This window comes from Megascapheus bottae, chromosome 26 (genome assembly GCF_031878675.1).
Source record: "Megascapheus bottae isolate mThoBot1 chromosome 26, mThoBot2.hap1, whole genome shotgun sequence".
NCBI classification, from domain to species: Eukaryota; Metazoa; Chordata; class Mammalia; order Rodentia; family Geomyidae; genus Megascapheus; species Megascapheus bottae.
Window position 1 is genome coordinate 13,025,537 of NC_143534.1, and position 21,093 is coordinate 13,046,629.

Consider the following 21,093-nt stretch of genomic DNA (forward strand, 5'->3'; position numbering starts at 1 on the left):
TCTTCATTAATTTCTTAAAAATAAAGTAGATAGTGGGTACATTATTGTAAAGATCTAGCAACTTGTCATGAAAACCAGACTAGATTTTCTTTTCCTAGCAAGAGGTGCTCCTCTGACTGAGCTCAGACAAAAAGGTTTTCCTGCATATCTTTTGTCTCCGTTTCCTGTGGCTTTTGAGAGAAATGTTTCTAGAACTATCCTTACTTAGATTCCATCTTAGATTTAGCTGCCTTTGAGCTGGAGGAACAAACCTCTAGGGTGAAACGTGGTTGTTTTCAGCTTTCAAGGCGCGGGTGTGTGTGGAGAAATCAACTACAGAGACAGATCCATCAGTCTCAATCCTTCAGTGAACATTTCCACCATGAGACTTTGCCATTTTAGTTTCTGCTTTGGTCTGCAGAGAGACCTTTGACTCCACAGAGGAACCCCAGCTTTCCTGCCCAGGTAGGTAGCTTGCAAGCTATTGCCCCACCCAGCCTCAACCCAGCAGGCCCAGCTAGGCCAGAAGCCCGGGGGTGTCCCCTCCACCCTCCCACCCTCCCACAGGCCTGGCTGGTCTCCTCAGGCCTGCCCTGGCCTCTCCTCCCCCGTCCTCAGCTCTCTCCCACACGTGTGCCTCTCTCCCCTTCCCCTGTGCCTGCTCTTCTCAGAAGTTAGCTTACAAAGCAAAGTTTGTAACGTTGAATTCCTGTTTCGCTAACCACCCTCATGTGACAGGATATCTCCTTATTGGAGGGTTTTCCTAAATCCAGGAGCCCTTTAAAAGGGAGAGATTCCTCTACGCTGCTTTTCAGCAGGGCCTCTCTGAGAACCTGGGCTATGCAAAGGGACACTAGGAGTCCTGGCTGGTTTGTTTCTCTTCCCCCTACTTCCTCTCCATCAGCAAATTAGGAGACTCTGCGGGCCATGCAGCTGTACCTGTTACTGGCTTTTGTCACTGCCATCCCCGTTGCTGTTCAACCATTGGGTAAGTCTGTTCTGGGGGGTTTGTGGAGGGTTCTTTTGCTCCGGGGTGCTGTAGCATCCCTTCTTCTTTGGCTGATGTTATTAGAGTTCTGTCTATACTCAGTGGAGGAGGCAGCACCTGGTGGCCAGATTGGGAGGCAGGAGCTGGAGAGGGGGTTGACTGTTCAGTAGTCGCCTGATGACTGGTCCACACGCTCTACTGTCCATGGTGGGTTCAGGGTGGCCTGTTCAGTATTCAGTATTTCTGACCCCTAACCAAATACCCTCTGTGTGTTTCTGGTTAGAGGAGGAAGGAGTTTGGACTCAACCTCTCATCTTCTCAAAGGCAATTTCTGCATTGATTTTTTTTTCCCACTCTGCGATTTTTCAGTCATAATTTGTATTGCCTGTGAGTTCAACCTTTTCAGTAGCCAAAAAGCTCGAGGGTCTCAACAAGTGGATTTATCCTGTTTTAAATAATCCGTTCTTGCCTGAAGATGAGTGTTGATTCATGAGGATCAGATTCAGAAGTTTTCAAATTTGCAAAGACACTCTTACAGGTTGTCTTCCTATTTTTCTGGACCCAGTCTGCTTAATGTTTTGTTTTAGCTTAGAGAATTTCCATTCCCAGTTCAATTTCAAGATGGACAAGAAATTTTTTTAAACTTATTTTGATGCTGCTTTTCTCCTCGATTCTGTCGACCTACTGATATTGGTGAGGCACAGTGTGTGTTGCTGGTCCTACTGTGTGCCTAGAAAGCAAATTCTCTTGGAGCGGGGAAAAGTATTTGACCACAGAAAAGGCTAACTCCTTAGTCAGCATTAAGTACTAGTTTCCAAAACAAAAGTAAATGCAGCTTGGTTTGTTCCAGCCTCTATCACTTGCTAGCTGTTTGACCTTGGACAAGGGGCTTCTATCTTTGTGCTTTAGTTTCCGGTTCTATCTGATGGGGAGAGTGATATTTCCTGTCCCAACAGTGAGAGAATTCAGTGAGTTGTATGTGTGGAAAACAGAGTGCAGTGATTCAAAACAGGCCTCTCCCTCTGCATACTCCTAATCAACTGTTTACAAGGAGATTCTATTTTTTTTCCAAGCTTGAGAATGCTGAAGACGGATTCTAGGAGATGTTTTGAGCATAGTCTTGACTCCAAAAGCATTTCTCTCAGGAGAAATTTCCTAGTCTTTGCACCCAAGATTGCAAGTCCCAATCTCCATCCTTTTCCAAGGTCTTTGTCATAGGTAAGAGGACCTACATGGTCTTCAAGTTCCCAAAGGTAGCAATTCGTTCAGGAGACTCCAAGGGCTGTGCTTTCTCAACTGGAGTGGTGTGCTCACATGTCCTCCCATCATGAAAAATCCAAGGCTGTTTACAAAGCCTGCACCAAATAATGTAGTCACCTTAAAAATAACTAGAAAGAGGAAGATACAGTTGAATGATAGAGCACTGGTCTCCCATGCAATGAGGTCGGATTCCCAGAACTGAATTTCTCTCTCCCCTGCTCACTCTGTCTCTCTCTCATTTCTCTCCATCATCTCCATATTAGACATATATTCAATGTCTGTATTTAAAGTATTTCTCTATATAATCATATCTATACTTAACATGATCATCTAAATGTACATATGGGTGATTTGATTTTTATTTATTTTATTTTTCCAGTCCTGGTGTTTGAACTCAGGGCCTGAGCACCTGAGCACTGTCCTTGGCTTTCTCAAGGCTAGAGTTCTACCACTTGAGCCACAGCACCACCTCCAGGTTTTCTGTGTATATGGTATTGAGGAATCGAACCCAGGTCTTTATGCATGCTAGACAAGCACTCTACCACTAGGCCAAACTCCTGGCCCCTTGATTTTTATTAATACGGCCTTTTGAACCCAACACTTTCCAAGTATTATTCCTCAAAGTTTGACCACTCTTAAATTTAGTGAGTTATTTTTTCCCTATCAATTCTCCAGGCTCCCTCTTTCAGTTGGGTGTGTATTGTGCACTTTCACAGTGTCTCAAATCACACTTTTTCAGAGGTCACTTGTGGCCACTGAGTCACATCTTAGGTCATGCAAACAGAGCTCTTCAACTGACTTAGGCTCTTGAGCAAAAACTGCTTGTCCCTTTTCCTAGGAATTAGACAGCAGGATGCCTCACGCTGACTAATGACTTCCTCTTTTTGAGCGCCGCTACTGAGCGAGAAGGAGGGCCTGAAGATGTGCCCACACTCTTAGGAAATACAGAGCAAGAAAACAAAAAGAAATAAATAAATGGAAATAAGAAGGTTTCTTCCAGAAATTTCTGCTTGACCCAAGAGTCTGTAATTTTCTTTTATCTTTGCTTGGCTCAAGTAGCAGTGTGGTTAAAAGCAGGACACATGCTTTTTGGTAGCAGACTATAGAAATGTGGATTTTAGGGGCTCTTTCCTGGCTTCCTACCTATGATGAAGCCCACAGGGTAGTCCCCTTCCTTTCTAGTGACTTATCTCTTTTCACACATGAACCTTTTCATCTGTCTCCAAGTAGCATGCCGCCCAGGTAGAGCTGGGTGCTCTGAGGGTTGAAGTCAGTGGTTCCTGAATAGATCAGGGCTGTTAACAGCGGATGCCCTGGCTCTTCATGTCTTTTTCTTCAGCCACTTCACCAACATTCAGGCCTTACTGGAGTTTGTATCACAGTAGAGACCTAGTGGGAGTCATGTGGACAATGAACTTGGACCACAACAGAAAGTTAGCTGGGAAACGCAGAGGTTTGGCTCATCCTTTGCTAGCAAATTCGATTTGTAGCACTGACTGATTTTCTAGGGTATGAACATTCCCACCATGGTTCTTCTTCACTAGCACCAAGATGTCAGGTAATGCACAGTCAGGACAAGGTGCCAGCAGTGGCTCTTGCTGGCTGTTTCCAGAGCACAACAGAGAGCCCTTTAAGACTCTTGAGATGGAGAGGAAGGGGCAGAAAGAAGCCTAGAACAAGGACTGATTGATGAGGAAGTCTGAGTGTGGGACAGAAGCCTTCGTGTCATGAGTTATTGAGCAGGAAGGAACTTGGCACTGATTTGCTGTGGTGTCATCAGTCCGTAAAGGAGAAGAAACAAGCTCCGGGAGAGCCGGTAGTTCACCACTTCTGGGTAGAGGCAGAGTAGGGGGAGAATCTCTCTGCTCTTACTTTCTCATCTGCTCTTGGAGTCCTTGCTGTAAGAACAAACGCTATCAGGGGCTGAGAGTACATTCCTGTAATCACAAAGTTTGAGAGGCAGAGGCAGAAAGAACGTGGAGTCAGAACAGCTTGGTGAACATACTGAGACACTGTCTCTAAACTGCAAAACAACAATGACAAAAAACGCTGATTGGATGAGAGAGAGAAGATACCAGACATAGCACATGGGGTCTCAAAGCAATAGAAACGCTAGGCCTGTGATCTTCCTGTCCATGTTTTCTATGAAGCTAGGGTGACAGGTGAGCACCATGATGCCAGCCCCTCCCCACTCCGACCTCTACTTTTTCTTTTTTTGTTGGTTATGGGACTTTAACTCAGGGCCTGGGTACTGTCACTGAGCTTTTTTGTTCAAGGCTAGCACTCTACCACTTTGAATCATAGTGCTACATCCAGGTTTTTGAGTAGTTTAGTGGACATAAAGTCTCATGAACTTTCTTGCCTAGGCTGTCTTGGAATTGCCATCCTCAGATTTCAGCCTTCTGAGTAGTTAGGATTCCAGGCATAAGGCACCAGTGTGCATCTCTCTCTCCCTCCCTCTCTCTCCCTCTCTCTCCCTCTCTCTCTCTCTCTCTCTCTCTCTCTCTCTCTCTCTCTCTCTCTCTCTCTCTCTCTCTCTCTCTCTCTCTCTCTCTCTCTCTCTTTTTACCACATAAGAAACCAGGCTGTGACAGTAGATGGGTTGCAGAAGTGAATGAGCCAGGTGACTGTGAGGCTTAGAAGGAGAAATAATCTATCCTCTGTAGTGTATTGACCAGGAAAAAAAAATGTAATTGTGGTTCCCAACAACAGTATGTTAAAAATCTGTTTTTCCTTTTTAGATTTTTTTCAAAGGAAGGTGGGTGGGCATTATTATCAAGTGCTTACCAGGTACAACATGATATGAGTGTTCTATCTATCTATCCATCTATAATCATCTATCTATCTATCTATCTATCTATCTATCTATCTATCTATCTATCTATCTATCTCATACCATTCAGAAGCATCAGAGAATGTATGCTACTTTGCCTAATTTGCAAATGAGGACATTGAGCCTCGAAGGCTTAGTTTAATGCAATAGAGTTAATCAATGAGAAACTAGAATATGATTGCAAGTCAGCTGATTCACCTCATCCCACAAACATCCCCATCGATTACTAAGTCTCCTGTCTCCATAACTGGACACTGTCTCCATTGCCATTGTCCTGTCCTCCTTCTGTCCCTCTTCCAAAGCTGTCATGTCAGCTGTTAGTTGTCACTAATTTTATCCTGGGCTGAACCATTTCACTCTGTGTTCAAACCTGATTTCCCCAAACTCATAAGAATAACAAATATGTATCAGACGGTTTTTGATTCAGGAACTGTTCAAAGCATTGTATTTAGATCATTTAATTTCCTATGGCAATCAGTAGGGTTGACTACTTTCTCATTGTTTAAGGGAAAATGGAAATCCAGAGTAGGGTTGACCAAGATTACGTATCTGGGATTCAGAGGAACGTGCCTCGAAAACTCTGGTCACACCCATGTTGACAGGGCACAGATGAATGAGCTCATTTGCAAGGCTCTGTGTGGAAGAAAGACCATTACAGTCAACTTCCTACCTGAAGGTTTTGATTGGTCCTCAGACTTCAGCCTCCTGAGTAGCTCGTGAGCCACTGGCATTTGGCAAAAAATTCCTATTTTTAGGGAGGTTGGAGAGACACTGAAAGAATTCTCTGGCCTCGCCTTTCTCCTCCATGTCAGAATCTACGTGACTTCATATATGTTCTTCGTACATGGACCAGGCAGGGGCATAAATGACTAGGTTCTCTGGCAATTGAATGAATGAATGAAAGATGAAAGTAACTTTTTGTTGTTCCATTACTGTTTTTCTCAACATTGCTGAAGGTTCATTCCTTATATCCACCTAGACAAGAGTTTTGTTTTGGTTTTGTTTTTATAAATATGGAAGATACATGATAAATATTTTTCACTTAATTTTCTGAGCAGTGTGCATTGTAGATGTTACATTTATTTACTGAGGCTCATGGGTGCACAGTATTAGTTTGGATTCTTCCAGAAGGTGACATGTGACAACAATGGTATTGATCTGAGTAAACATAGTTTGATTGGGAGGCAATCTCGGAAAGCACTGCAGGAGGAATGGAGAAGTGAGACAGGAGGGGCAAGTGCCTTAAGAGACCAGTCACCATGGTGGCAAGAGCTCAGATTTGCTTGGGAGTGCTGGGCCAGTGTGGGATTGGAGACTTGGCACAATCCTATCCAATGGTCAAGGCACTAGGAGTGTGTCAATTCCCATGGGCCACTGGTGGGAGACCAGTCTGAGGGGCCATTTATTCTTGTCCCTTCTGGTCATCTCACGTGCAGACAGAGGGCTCTGATGGTCAGAACACATCCCTTCAATGAAACATACTGTGGCATTTGGGGAGTAAAGCTTGTATGTGTGCCTTTGGCAAAGGCCAAAGAGAAATAAGAGAGACTCTAGAAGCTCCCACGACAAATTATTTGCTTATCTTCCTCTTGTTCAGTGTCTCTGTCTTCCATAAGTTATGTTTAATACATTTTAGTAACAGTATTTTATCTGTCAGTAGTGAAGAAAGTCTAAAAGTGTATGAGAAAATTTAGCACATCATTGTTATATCCCCGTATATCTAGTTTTTATACTTTCATTATACTGCTTATTAGTAGGTAATGGAATAGTTTTAACTGCTAAGACATAGTTAAAATCAGTGTCAAGGTTACTGAATGTTTAGACTTCAAGTGTGTGTGTGTGTGTGTGTGTGTGTGTGTGTGTGTGTGTGTGTGTGTGAATCCTGAAGCTTGAACTCAGAGCCTGGGTGCTGTCCCTGAACTTTTTTTATGCACAAAGGTAGTGATCTACCACTTTGAGCCACAGTGTCATTTCTGGGTTTTTGGTAGTTAATTGTGGATAAGAGTCTGATGGACTTTTTCTTCCCTAGGCTGGCTTTTGAACCGTGATCCTTATATCTCAGCCTCTTGAATAACTAGGATTATAAATGTGAGACGTGGACACGTGGTATAGACTTCAGTGATCTTTTTTATTAAAGAATTTATTAACATTGGTTTTTACATCATATTTCAAATGACATATTTAACAAACAAGTACTCAAGAGACTTCAGTGATTTAAAATTACTTGCTCTTGTCCAAGTATATGTTGGTCCTTATCATTTCTGTCTTGCAATAAGCACAACAGACTGTGTGTTGGTTGCTCAACTGTGGGCAGAAACTTGTCTCTCTAGTTTGATACATTGTCACTAACACAGTGCCCACGATTGAGAAATATTTGCTGAAATATAAAAATGAGATCCTAAAGGTGAAGGAGACTCTCAGGTGTTGCAATGTGTGGTGAATAAGAAGGAAAGGAAGGAAGCTCACATACTCTTATAGTCCATGCAGGAGATCCTAGATAGAAACTAATCTAGCTATCCCGTTGACCTTGCTGTTCAAGGTTGCTGTGTTTCTGTTAGAAAAGCATAATTAATATAGACAGGGGGTATGGCTCTAATGATAGGGCACCTGCCTCCCAAGAGCAAAATCCTGAGTTTGGACCCTAGTATTACCAAAATAAAAAGTAAGAGTGCTTATGTTACATGTGTATGCTTAATTATAACCAAAAAGCAAAACAAAACAAGATAAAACAACCACATGCTTTCTTCAGGTTAAGGTCTTACATATGCTTCTAAGGACAAAGAACATACATACCGACAATTTGGGGAGGGGAGCAATGTATGAATATACCACCCCCATGTGATAACAGTCCATTTCCTTGCATTGTCTGGCAAAGGGAATGTCAAACCTGCAATGCCAAAAGATAAGTAAAGGAAACAAGAATAGATAAGTGTGTATAGAATAGAAACTCTCAAGTACCCTTTTCAAATTATAATTGTTATTATTTTCTTGATAATGGATTTATAATTTAAAATTAAGTTGTCCCATACTTATGCATCTATAAGTCAAGAAAATTTATCTGAATGACTAGTTAGAATGTTTCTGACTTAATAATCATTTGTCTAATATCTATTTAATTATATTAATATTTGTAAGTATTAATAGAAATTATAATCTAATACTATTGGAAATATATAAACATAAATATTTATTAAGAGAGAAATAATAATTTTTGTGTGTATATGTACCTGTCCTAGGGCTTGAACTCAGGTCCTGGATGCTGTCTAAACTTTTGTGCTTCTCTTCTCATGGACTTCACATTTTATTAGAAATATACAGACACAACAGAAGCAAGCAAATAAAAGTATCTATCGGAAGATGGTTAGAGATGTTCTCTAGAAAATAGAAGAGTAAGATGAGTGAGGATGGTTGTCTTGCTAGGACTGGATGACGAAGCTGGGACTTCATGGAGCTTCTTCAGAAGGAGGAACTCCCGATCTGAAGTTGCCAACATGGGGTGACTTAGAATGTTTAAGGAACAGAAAGGCAGTCTGGTTGGAAAGTGGCGAATGTGAACAGAAATGAGAGCTGAGGGGCTGCAGGGCTGGGTCATGCCCCCTGTCCAGTGAGCTCAAATGCAGAAGCTGGCTGTGTTCTTTAGGAGTGACTGTGCCAGTCTGTAAAGTTTTCTATTGTTGGGAAATAAACTTTAGTTAGAAACAAAGTCATCTCTCAACCCCAAATTCCACAAAGGCAGAAGACAAAAGAATTTTATTATCCAGTAAGCATTCCATCAGAATGTGCTGCAACTCTGGGGCAACCTAAAGTATAGAAAGAAACGTGTGTTCTCTCTGTGGGTGAGCTCTCTGTGTGGCTTAGGACTCCTTCTGCAAGAAGGAGTCAGGTGACACGTCAGACCCAGCTCCTCAAAGAATCTTGAGAAATCAGGTCTAACCATCAGTGATGATTCTATTTCTAGGTGAGAGAAGAGTTGAACAATACCAGATAAATGGGGTGTATGTAGTAGTTTGCAGTGGAATTGGGGGGGGAGGAGAGTGGGGCATGAGGGAGAGAGAAAGAGAGGGAAAGAGAGAGAGGGAGATGGAGAGGCTGAGGGAGAGAGAGAGAGAGAGAGAGAGAGAGAGAGAGAGAGAGAGAGAGAGAGAGAGAGAGAGAGAGAGAGAGAGAGAATATTACAGAAATCAACAAGGCAAGCTGGAAACTCAGATATCATATTCCAGTTCAAGCCTATCTTAGCTCTCTGTCACCATAACAGAATAATTGAGACAATCAATTTATGAAGAGGAAAGGCTTATTGGGCTTATAATTTTGGAGGTTTCAGTCTATGATTGACTGGAACTGTAGTGAGACAGCAAAAGATGGTAGGAGTAAGAAGAGAGAGAGGAGCAGGAATCTCTTCATCCCCTTTGAGCTCAGAGCCCAGTGAGATCTAAGGATGACAAAAAGTTTCTCACACTAAAAGATCCACCACCTTGCCAGAGCATCATGCTGAATGCAAGTCTTTAACATAGAGTCTCTGGGCCCCAAGGCAGCCTGGAGACAGCGTTCCCTCTTCAGGGAATTCTCTTTTCTCATAGCCTTTTATTTTCCCCCTTAAGGGCTCAACCTGACTGGATAAAGCTCACTCCCATTAAATGACAAGCTTGAACTTAGAGCCCAGATGCTTTCCCTGATTCTCTATTGCTTGATCCACATCTCCACATGTTTGTTTGTTTGGTGGTTAATTGGAAGTAAAAGTCTCACAGACTTTGCTGTCTGTGATCCTGAGATTTTAGCCTGCTGAGTAGCTAGGATTACAGGTACGAGCCATTTGTGCCCGCTAACAAGCTCATCTTTAAAATCACCTACGCAGACTGGCATTGATACCCCAATCATGGCACCAAGCTGACATGTAAAAATGCTTGTGGCATAATTTTGGCTAATTCTGGTATTGCCGTATTAAGTGAAGGGAAATGAGAGTCCAGGGTGATGGTTACATTTTGGTCTTATGGATCTGTGTGGGTGGTGATGTCATTGGGGAAAAGATTGGATAGCTTTATATTAAATATTTTGTGCAAAAATTTCAAGTAAAATTAACATGAGGCCACAGGAAATCACCAAAATCACCAAATGACACAATTCTCAGAGTGTATTAGCTTTTTAGACTGGAGTTGACTAAATTGGCGCTGTGTATAATAAGTGATCACAGTAATAAAAGAAAAAAAATCATTTCCTTTTCCTACTTTATGTGCTTTCTGGTGAGCCAAGTACCCTATTATTAGAATTTTAATACTATTGGCACAACAGAATCGGACTCACTTTGTCACAGGAAGCCAGAGGCAATGACAAAACAAAGTCAAGCGAGGGAAATTGAGCTAGAATGGGAGGAGTCTTGCTCAGGTGTGGCCTGTCCAGGCAATAGATGCCAACTCCAAAATAGAAACAGAGCAGAGGCTCTGGATCAAGTTGTATGGAATCTCAAGCCCCGCTGGGGAGCCCAGACAGTAATCTGAAGCAGGTGAAACAGAGGCAGGGCATGTGGATGAAGTGTGGAGAAGACCAGATAGAGATGTGAGTTGGAGAAAATAATCTTTTGAGGCCAATATTAATTTTAAGCTTTAAATAGAAGGTTTAAGACCTGCTGGTTGATATACAGATGATACTAACCTCACTGAAAAATTGAGGGCAGCAAACAGATCCTGGCTTGGGTTAAGTCATTTATAACTAGGGATGAGTCTAGTGATAATCTTATAACATTTTTATTCTTTTTTCATTGCGAAGGATGGTATGATTAGAAATAGAACGTGCAATACTGCCAACTCTATTTGAAAGAACTAATCAAAGTAGGAGAAACTTAGAAAAGGTTTGTGCTTTACTAAACCCAAAGAAACATAGGCTCCATGGTTTCTCTCATTTGTAATAATTAGTATGTGTCTAGGATTTTCCTAGTGCAGGATCACAATAGCTCAAAAGTTATGTGCATGTGGTCATATAGGATGAGGCTAAGCAAAATGAACCCCAGGATATAGAAACAAGAAGTTTGTCTTTGTGGTTGCTGTTTTTAATGCACTATGTGAAGTTATTTCTTTACTTTTTGGTGACTTTCCCCCTTATGGTTCATGCCCTGTTATTGCTCTATCTGATGGTACCTGGTATACTGTATATATATTTGTTTATTTGAATTAAGGAAGAGAAGGGGGAAAAACAAGATTATATATATATACATATTTGTTTATTTGAATTAGGAAAGGGAAGGGGACAAATAAGATGGTGAGACAAAGGAAAAAGGGTGAGTCAATGTGACAGTGATATTCACAAGCCAATATGTTGGAAATGCACTTTACAATTTGGGACTGGGTGGGGTAAGAAAGGAAGAGAAAAATGTGGGGAGGCTTAATGATGTTCAAGAAGTAATATACCCACTACCTTATGAATGTAACTGTAACGCTTCTATACATCGCCATGACAATAAAATAAAATTAAAGAAAGAAAAGGTATGGGCTTTATTCTCAATCACAAAATTAAAAGTCCTCAAGTCATTTTTTTATTTGTGTGTTTGTTAGAAATAAACAGAAAAGAAGAAAAAACACTTGGTTTGAATTTGGCTTTAAGGGTAAAAGAAAATCTGCTTACCAGATCCATTTTTCTTTCCTTTTTATTTATTTATTTTTGCAAGAGGAAGTCCCATTTTGCCAGCAAGCAACTTCAGACTGTTAGCAAAAGCCATTTACACACATTTGCTTAAATCACTAATTCGAAAGTCTAAGTCTAAAATCATGGTTCTTTTAAAAGACATTCTTTAAAAAATACCATCTCCGATAATAGCAGACTTATTATTCCTTTAATAGAGTCCACAAATCATTACAGAATACATTTTTTACCTGCTATACAAGAGCTGAGTACACCAATAAATAAAAGGTGACATATTATAGGGATGTTAGGTGCTACACCTTTCAGCTCTCTGTTATTAGAATACTGAAAACAAAACAAGAGATTTAGCAAAGATTTAGTTAATCTGGGCTAGCCAAAGAGCACTTCAGAAGCCTTATAGTTCACAAAATGAAGGTAAAATTATCTTTATTTTATTTGCTCTAGAGTAAGAATGTTTTCTAATTTAAAAATATCATATGTAGGTGAAACACATGCAATTATTGTGGTGATATATCAGCAGGGTAACTATATAGGTTTTGCCTAGCTACCGCAAAAAGGGTAGGGAGTTGTCCATTTCTAGAATCGTATTCTGTATTCAATTATCCGCACCTTTTTTTGTCATAGTTATATTATTTTTACCTCCCTCTTCTTTGGTGGTGCTAAGGGTCAAACTCAGGTTCTTGTGCCTATTAGGTGAATACTCCGTCCCTTGAACCACGCCCCTATTCCCTTTTGCTTTTATTACTTTTCAGCTAGGATCTCATATATATGCACCCACTGGTCAGAAATGGGTTCTGCCTATTTGCACTTTTGGTCACTGTACTCTGATCATTCCCTTCTCGTACCTTTTTGTACTACTTTACTGCAATTTGGGGGCACTTCAAGGCTAGAATATATATACATATATACATATATATATGAAAACTTTACACTGAGCACAGTAGACAGAGAAGTTAACTATGGCAGACCCTCAGTTCACCCATTCTTCCATTCCCTCCCTCTGTTATACAGAACCAACAGGCGAGAAATGCAGCCTCTCAAGACAGGAAGGACTCTTTTCCTAGAGTCACTAATCTTTGGGGAAATGGAAAGTATGAAGCTTTTTTTTTTTGGTCAGATGTAGGGAGTATGGAACTTTTGACCTATGACACTGCCATTATTATGTGGACATATTGAAACCTGTTTTCTTGTCTTCTCCCTTTTAAACAGATATCAGGCAATTTTTGATCTACAATGAAGATCACAAGCGCTGTGTGGAAGCCATAAGTCCCACTTCTGTCCAAACTGCTATTTGCAACCCGGACTCTGAATCTCAAAAATTCCGATGGGTGTCTGACTCCCAGCTTATGAGTGTCTCTTTCAAGTTATGCCTGGGGGTGCCGTCAAAAACCGATTGGGTTGCCGTCCATTTATATGCCTGTGACTCGAAGAGTGAATTTCAGAAATGGGAGTGCAAAAATGACACTCTTTTTGGGATCAAGGGTGGAGATTTATATTTTAACTATGGCAATAGACAAGAGAAGAATATTATGCTCTACAAGGGATCTGGCTTATGGAGCAGGTGGAAGGTTTATGGAACCACTGATGACTTATGCTCCAGAGGTTATGAAGGTAAGAACTTTCATGTCAGATTTCTCCTGCCTTTGTTGTAATTCAGGATTATAAGCAAGTTTTTGGCCTGTGCAAGAAAGACTGATTCCATTCTTTATGCTTAGCACCATTCTGTGCTCTAGAAGTGTCTTAGGGAATGAATGCAATAGAAAGTCCTAAATAATAGTTGATTTTTAATAGCTAAGAACATAGCATGAAACTTCTCTAAGGTGTGGATTTGTTAAGCAAAGGGTTGCAACTTTCACTTAATGTTTTTGATTCTTTGGTTCTTATTTAACATTATAAAGTTGTGATATTAAATAATCTCTGGAGAAGGGATGCTGAGAACAATATTCTTTACCAGCTCAGATCAGCTAATTTTGGCAAATTTTTTGGCAATTGGGGTTTGGGGATGTTTTTGATTTATTTGAACAACCTTTGGGTATGTAGAGACTTGTGGTAGGAAAGCTGAGGAATTAGTTCGTGAGTTAACATTCTAGCATACTTATTTATCTCTCTTACATAATGACAGCAATTTGGGGGAATCATTTTGTCCACAGTTGGTTCCATGAGCTGTTGAAGGTCAAACAAAATTGAGAGTGTTCAGTCTTCTTTTATCATGGCCAAATTTCATTCCCTGTTGGCTACCCAGAAACAGAGCAGAAGAAAATGGAAAATTAAGAAGACTTGAAGCCTTTCACAAAGGCTAGTCTCTTGAATGACTGATGCTATCACCCATTTCAAGTTTGGATAGTTGGTTATTGTGAAATGTTATCTAGAACAACCTCAAGGTCAGAGCATACTTCTGCCTTGGGAACAAGAGATACCTATTTCCAAATTACTTTGTTGCTGGGGCTGCTGAGATGGGCTAAAGCAAGCTTATCACAGTGACAACAAATGCAAGAATTGAGTTCTTTGAAAGGAGGCAGTTTGTCATCTTTCTATCTTCTATCTGTATAAAACAGAGAGGAGGAGAGCATAGAAATTGAAGTCAAGCTCACACAAAACCTATTCCAGGGTATTTACAGAACAAAATATAGATTTAAAAACTTTTGAGAGGCCAGCTAAATACCACAATCTTCAATTTCACTTTAACTTAAAAGTAGAACGAGGAGGAAACCAACCTGAGTCCAGTTCTTCTGAGGAGACAACTCTACTAATTGAGGAATTCAGTATGAGTAGTAATACAGGGTGGAACTGATTTTATATTTAAATACACTAGGACTCCACCTCCATTACCCTTTCTGTCTTCCTATTTGTCTTTTCTTTGGTGGGAGGGATTGGTCGTGGGGCTTGAACTCTGGGCTTGGGCACTGTCCCTGGGCTCCTCAGCTCCAGGTGAGTGTTCTACCACTTTGAGCCACAGTGCCACTTCTAGTTTTCTGATGGTTAATTGGAGATAAGAGTCTCATGGACTTTGCCTGAGCTGGCTTTGAACTGCAATCCTCTAATCTCAGCCTCCTAAGTAGCTAGCATTACAGGCGTGAACCACCGTGCCTGGTTTCAATTGTTTGCCTTGAAACAACCACACACAGGGTTTAGAACTGTGGCTGTCCTATTTTAATAGATTTAAGAATCGTCTAGAGTACTTAACGCATGCAGACCCATATTCTGAATTAGCATATGTGGGTCATTTTTAAAATGAAGACCAAGTGTTTTTGCTGCAGATGATCTTTTTTTTTGCCTGCTGGCTCCCAGTATTTAAATTAACATGTGGTTACGACATAGTATTAGAGTTACTCCTTAGTACAGAAACAGGAGCCCAGCAAAAGACTGGCTCGAAGAAGGGGCTATGAAAAGCACAGTTAGAAGAGAGAAGACCCAGTTACCTTGGCACAGCAAGCCAGTGTTGACAGATGTCACTCACACTTGCACATCCCTCTGTTTCCCCAGCCATGTACACACTCCTGGGCAACGCAAATGGAGCCACCTGTGCATTCCCATTCAAGTTTGGAAACAAGTGGTATGCAGATTGCACAAATGCTGGGCGATCAGATGGATGGCTCTGGTGTGGAACCACCACAGACTATGACACGGATAAGCTCTTTGGGTTTTGTCCATTGAAATGTAAGTAACTTTTGATGCATCTAATATAGCAACATAATGATGTGACCAGACCTTGTGTTTCCTAACTGCCACATTTTCCCCAAGTGAACATAGTTATCCATTTTCTCACTAGGTCTGCTTGTTTTGCTTTTACAGCAGAAACAATAGTTTCATGTAGGCTGAAGACTGGACTATGGATCTTCTAAATGTTAACCTGACTTTCGATGTATGTCTAGATCCTGCTCAGGAAACCAGACTGTATTTCAACTACCCCAGCATTTCTAGTATTGGCTGACCCTACATTTCTACCCACTCTCAGTAATTTCTGAGGTTTTAAGGTCAACCATATTTTAAGTTTGATATAGATTTTAGTGCCAGAGATAGGCCTTCAGTTTTCTGCTCCCCAACCGACCTACATATTTTAATGAAAGGAATGGAGGACACATAATGAAAAATGCTCATGAGAAAAACTCATAACCTTGGATGTCCTTGGAAATGTGTTGAACAGCTAGCCTGAGTATATTAAACAATAATGTTAGGCTTTTTACTTCAAATTTATGTCTTCAGAGCCAAATTCTGTGATTCTCCCCACCCGTCTAATGTAGAAGTTAAATAGTACAGAAAAAAATGGCTCAGTGTCCATACACATTAAATATTTCCAGTACAATTTATATACTCACATTTTTGAAGGCTTTGTAATTTCACCATTCATTTCATTTTGTCCTCTGTCAGTCTCAATTTAGCAATTTCAATACAGGAAAATGAGACCAAGTTATTGACCTGGTGATACCAAACATATGCTCTGTGTTGTCTGTTACACTGTTTACTGTAAAGTTTTCCTCCTATTTAGACATTTATTTTCAAGGATCCTGAGAACAGGAAAAGGAAAAGACCCTGTTCTATCAATTTGCCATAGCTTGCAAGTTTAGTTTCCAACATCACTTTTGTTGGTTTACTGTGAAAATTTTAACTCTTTAGGGAATTGTACACTCAGCAAACTTGGATATTCACTGTGAAATAATGTTTTAATTCCATGATTTAAAATGGAAAAAATATAAATACTTTGTTTAAATTTCTTTCTTTGGTCATTTATTTTACTTCCTCCATTCCTCAACAAAGAAATAATTCTTCTTTATTTACTTTCACACTTCTGCTTTGGGATAAACCAAATACCTAAAGTTTCTAAAAAGTTATTTTTAAAAATCTTTATGTTTGAATAAACTCCAATTGAGACTCACTTGGAAGGTCTTGAAAGTTGTCAGATCACTAGAATTTATAGATTTAACATTCATAGTTCATATTAAAAATATTTTTGTCAGTTATGTGGATTAAACTCAGAGCCTGGACTCTGCTCAAGGCTAGTGCTCTACCACTTCTGGTTTTCTAGTGGTTCATTAGAGGTAAGAGTCTCATAGGCTTTCCTGCCCAAGCTGGCTTTGAACCACGATCCTTAGATCTCAGCTTCTTGAGTAGGTGAGAGCCACCAGTGCCAGGCTCTAGATTAATTTTTATGTAAACAAAAAATGGCTTTATACTTACATTAGGGCTAAGAGTTGCAGCTTACTGTAGAGTACTCAGCATGTTCCAGGCCCTGGATTTATTGTGTACACACACACATACACACACACACACACACACATCCCAAAACTAAGAGCTTGTAAGCCATAAAGTTATGGAAAAAACAGCTAACTTCTCAGTAACTTGAGTATTTCTCAGACGATTTGAGAAGTTATACTGTTTCTCATACAAGTAAATAAATTAAATGATACTTCCTTCACATGTCTTGTTAACAGAATCTAAGAAAAAAGGGAACTGGAGATGTGGTTCAAATGGTAGAACATCAGATTTGATTGAAAATACTGAGCAAGAGTACAAAGCACTGATTGCAAGCTTTAGTACCAGCACACACAGACACGCACACAAGCTTTGCACAACATAAAACAATAAAACGTGTCAGAATATTCCATTTCTTTACTCTGATTCCAACATATAAGAGGCCATGAATAATACTTACATTATTAGTTTTTCATAGTGTACCAAATCTATAGTGTATATAGGGAATCTTAAATAGCAAAGACAAAGATAAGCTGATACATAAAAATAATTTCTTTTACTCTGAAGAAAGAATGTCTAACCATTAATAGCTGCTATTACTAAGAGCTTCTTCCATGAGATTGCATATATCTAATGAAGAGAAAATGTGGCTTTTTAAGCTTGGGTAGAACCCCTCTATCTGTGGAATCTTCCCTTCTATTTCTCGTGTTTCTAAAGTCCAAATTTAAATATACAGGCAAAATATCCACTTGCAGAGAAAAGACTGATTTATTTTTCTCCCTTCTCTCAATATGTATTTTCTTGTTTGATTTAGAAAGTAGAACTAATTGACCCTGTTCTCTGTTTTTATTTTTATTTTTGGGTGCCAATACTGGGGCTAACTCTCTGCGTTTGTGCTATAGCTACACTTCCGGCTTATTGCTGGTTAGTTGAAGATAGAAGACTCATGGATTTTCTCCTCTAGCGTCTTTGGACTGTCATCCTCAGAAATAAGCTTCCTGAGTAGCTAGGATTACAGGTGTGAGCCACTGGTATCTGGCTCTCTATTTTTATTTTTATTTTTATTTTTATTTTTACCTTACTTCCTAACCCATCAGATCTCAAAATGTCCCAGAGGGAAAATAGGGATTTAATGTCTCTTTCCTTCTTTCTTAAGACATGTGTAAGAGATTGCATGTGGCTGATACTTTGAGCTTCTAGTCTTCATTTCAGAGTGAAATGAATAAGAAAAGAATAAGATGGGGGCACAGTGGGGGAGTGGATGGATGGAGAGGAAAAGATACGATGGCAGGCAATAACGCTAGTTGAATGGTTTAACCAATATTGTTTCCAGGTGCATTGCCAATGTCTGATGCACACAATTCAGACAATTCCTTTTGGCCTCTTTTTCAGTTGAAGGCAGTGAAAGGTTATGGAATAAAGATCCACTTACAGGCATTCTCTACCAGATAAACTCCAAATCTGCTTTAACCTGGCACCAGGCGAGAAAGAGCTGCCAACAGCAAGAAGCTGAGCTGTTGAGTGTCACCGAGATTCACGAGCAAACGTACCTGACAGGTAATGACAGAGAAGGAAAGCAAAGTTGTGAGTAAAATCAGAGTGATCCAATGTACAGAATGTAACTGAAAAGTACCAACCATGATTACATACATGCTGATAGAATCGGTCTTGAAGCAGAAGAGTATAGGTGATGCCATATGGCTTCAGGCGTAAGGCGGTGAGCCAACTTTCTTCTCTTGGTTGTTGTGGTTCTCAAAGCCTGCACTAAGAAGGAGTTGGGGGATGAATCTGGAAGCCACTGTCAGCCAGGGATGTTATTTTGAGGCACAGGCAGTGGCTGGCACCAGACTAGTCAAGAACTCATGATTTGGAAACTCACCTGAATCCAGAGATCTCCCATGAGCATCATGGAGTTGAAGATGATAAGGTGAAATCTTGCCACCACCAGGGGGACACGTCAAGACACCCCCCACCCCATTTTCATTGTATTTTGGGTCCCCCCAGCTCTCAGATTCTATAGCCTTTTAAGTCTTATTGATAGATCATGGCCCAAGGTCAGAAATGAGACTCTCTTTCTAGAATAACCAAAACAAGAAAGGGTTAGAAGCATGGCTTAAGAATGCCTGACTAGCTTGAAGAAAGTTCTGAGTTCAAGCCCCAGTTCTGCTCCCCCCCCCAAAAAAAAGTGAGCTTACTTTTTTTTTTTGTAATTAGGAAACTTTGAGTGGAGAGGCTCAGATCAGACCCTAAGAATCCACCTCTTTCCCACTCATTGAGTGGATAGCTTCGCCTGACTGGGCTTCTTTTTTTGGTTCCTAGACTCCTTGAGTTCCAACACAGGCTGGAGGGCAAACTTTTGTCAATCACCATTATGATTGGCATGTGTGCCAGGGATCTACACACACCTCCGAGATGCATGGTTGATTTCATTTCAGATGTTTATTTGGTTATTATCAAAGTCTGCAGAATTTTTGTCAGCAAATTTTCATGGAGTCGGGAAAAGAATGATTTTTGTTGTTTTTTTTTTTTTTAGACAAGAATTTGGAGTTATTTCCTGCCTTTCTGCAAGTCACAAACTATCATGTAATGAGGGGGAAAAATCTGACAGGAAGTGTAAAATATGAAAGGATAAGAAAGACATTTATTGTTTTTTCTTTCTGGAAGAAAACTATAATATTTCATATCAGTTATGATATATTGAGGAAAAATCTAGAAAATAATGGAGGGTGTTGGATGTCTTCTTTGGTTGGGGGGAAATGTATTGTTAAAAAAAATTTAATAAAACAACAACCACACAAATGGTTCTACTTTTATGATAAGATTAATTTTATGTGATGGTTTTGAGCAGTAAATAGGCTTCTTTCTGAAAGTGTACATCATCTTGATGACACTGAGATTCAATTCACTATTATTTATTGAACATGTGGTATGTACCTGACACTGACTTTATTTCTCAAGCCAGCACCAACACTGTAGCTGAATCCTGCAGTCTCCACAGGTAGATCAGTGGGGAGATTTAGGACATTTGCCTAATGCTTTCAGACCACAAAAGCATTGCAGGGAATCCAGACTGGCTGTTCTGGATTTTACCCTGTGGTGTCCTGCTTATACAATGAGCAACCATGTGCTAGCACCCAAGGCTCCAAGGAGAACTCTTCACCACACAAACTTCTCATTGCTACACAAGTACTGTTCACTCTGGCATCTAATTTCCTGCCATATGCTGGGACAATCCTACCTGTGCTCTCCCCACCTCCCGCTGCCACTGGTCCTCTTGACTTCTCTTTCAGCACTGCGAAACAGAGCACAACAATTCTCAATTCCCAAATCTGATCAGTACCTACCTGCCAGTCGGCCTGCTTTTACAGAACTGAAAGAAGGGAGGAGAAGTGAAATTTGGCTCTTTACTCTGATTTGCTTTGACCAATTTCCTTTAGTGCTATGTCAAAATGAAATGATTGTTGGAGTAGAATAATTTACCTACAAATGAAAATTTAAAATGCCAGTATGAAAAAAGAGGTGCTGTGGCTCAAGTGGTAGAGTGCTAGTTTTGAGCAAAAGAAGCTCGGAGACAAGTGACCAGGCCTATAGTTCAAAGCTCAGGCCTGGCAAAAAAAAAGAGAAAAAAGAAAATAAAAGAAACCACCAAAAAAAAAAACAGTGTAATTGATGCACATTCTACCAAGGCCAAATTCAAAAGTAGCCAGGTAATGGTTGTAGACAATGCAGGCAGAAGGATTCAAAAGTAAAAAAATTTAGAGGTGGGTTTGATGCTATAGATAACCACACTAAAATGTTTTGGTCTTTATAAAATTACAAATGCACATTAGAGAAAAAATTTACGGATGAAGCTTCTATATGTTCTGTGCCATAATTTTCGGCAATGGGTCTTTGTGTTCTCTCCATTTATGTCACTTTGTGACATGAATATGTGTGCTGTGTGTGTGTGTGTGTGTGTGTGTGTGTGTGTGTGTGTGTGTGTATGCAAGTTAAAATAGCTAAAACAACTGGGTGCTTGTGATTCACATCTGTAATTCTAGCTACTCAGGAGGCTGAGTTCTGAGGATCATGGTTCCAAGCCAGCCCGGGTCTGTGAGTGAGACTCATTAGAGTGACTGATTGTTTCAGAACAATGGAATGTAATCCTTTGGTGGCTTGTGTAGGTGTGTTCAAATTTCATCTCTGTTACCTCATTCAATCTTTTAGGTTCTTT

General features: G+C 40.2%; 1 protein-coding gene across 1 annotated transcript in view; it reads left to right on the top strand.

Annotated features, from left to right (window-relative positions):
• The first annotated feature begins 663 nt into the window (after positions 1-663).
• Positions 664-21,093, top strand: part of Mrc1 (mannose receptor C-type 1) — a 68,816-nt gene continuing 48,386 nt past the window's right edge. Inside the window, exons 1-4 of the mRNA XM_090318967.1 lie at positions 664-967; positions 12,900-13,301; positions 15,174-15,347; positions 18,273-18,437. Coding sequence (XP_090175093.1) covers positions 907-967; positions 12,900-13,301; positions 15,174-15,347; positions 18,273-18,437 — 802 coding nt within the window. The 5' untranslated portion in view covers positions 664-906. The remainder of the gene's footprint in view (positions 968-12,899; positions 13,302-15,173; positions 15,348-18,272; positions 18,438-21,093) is intronic.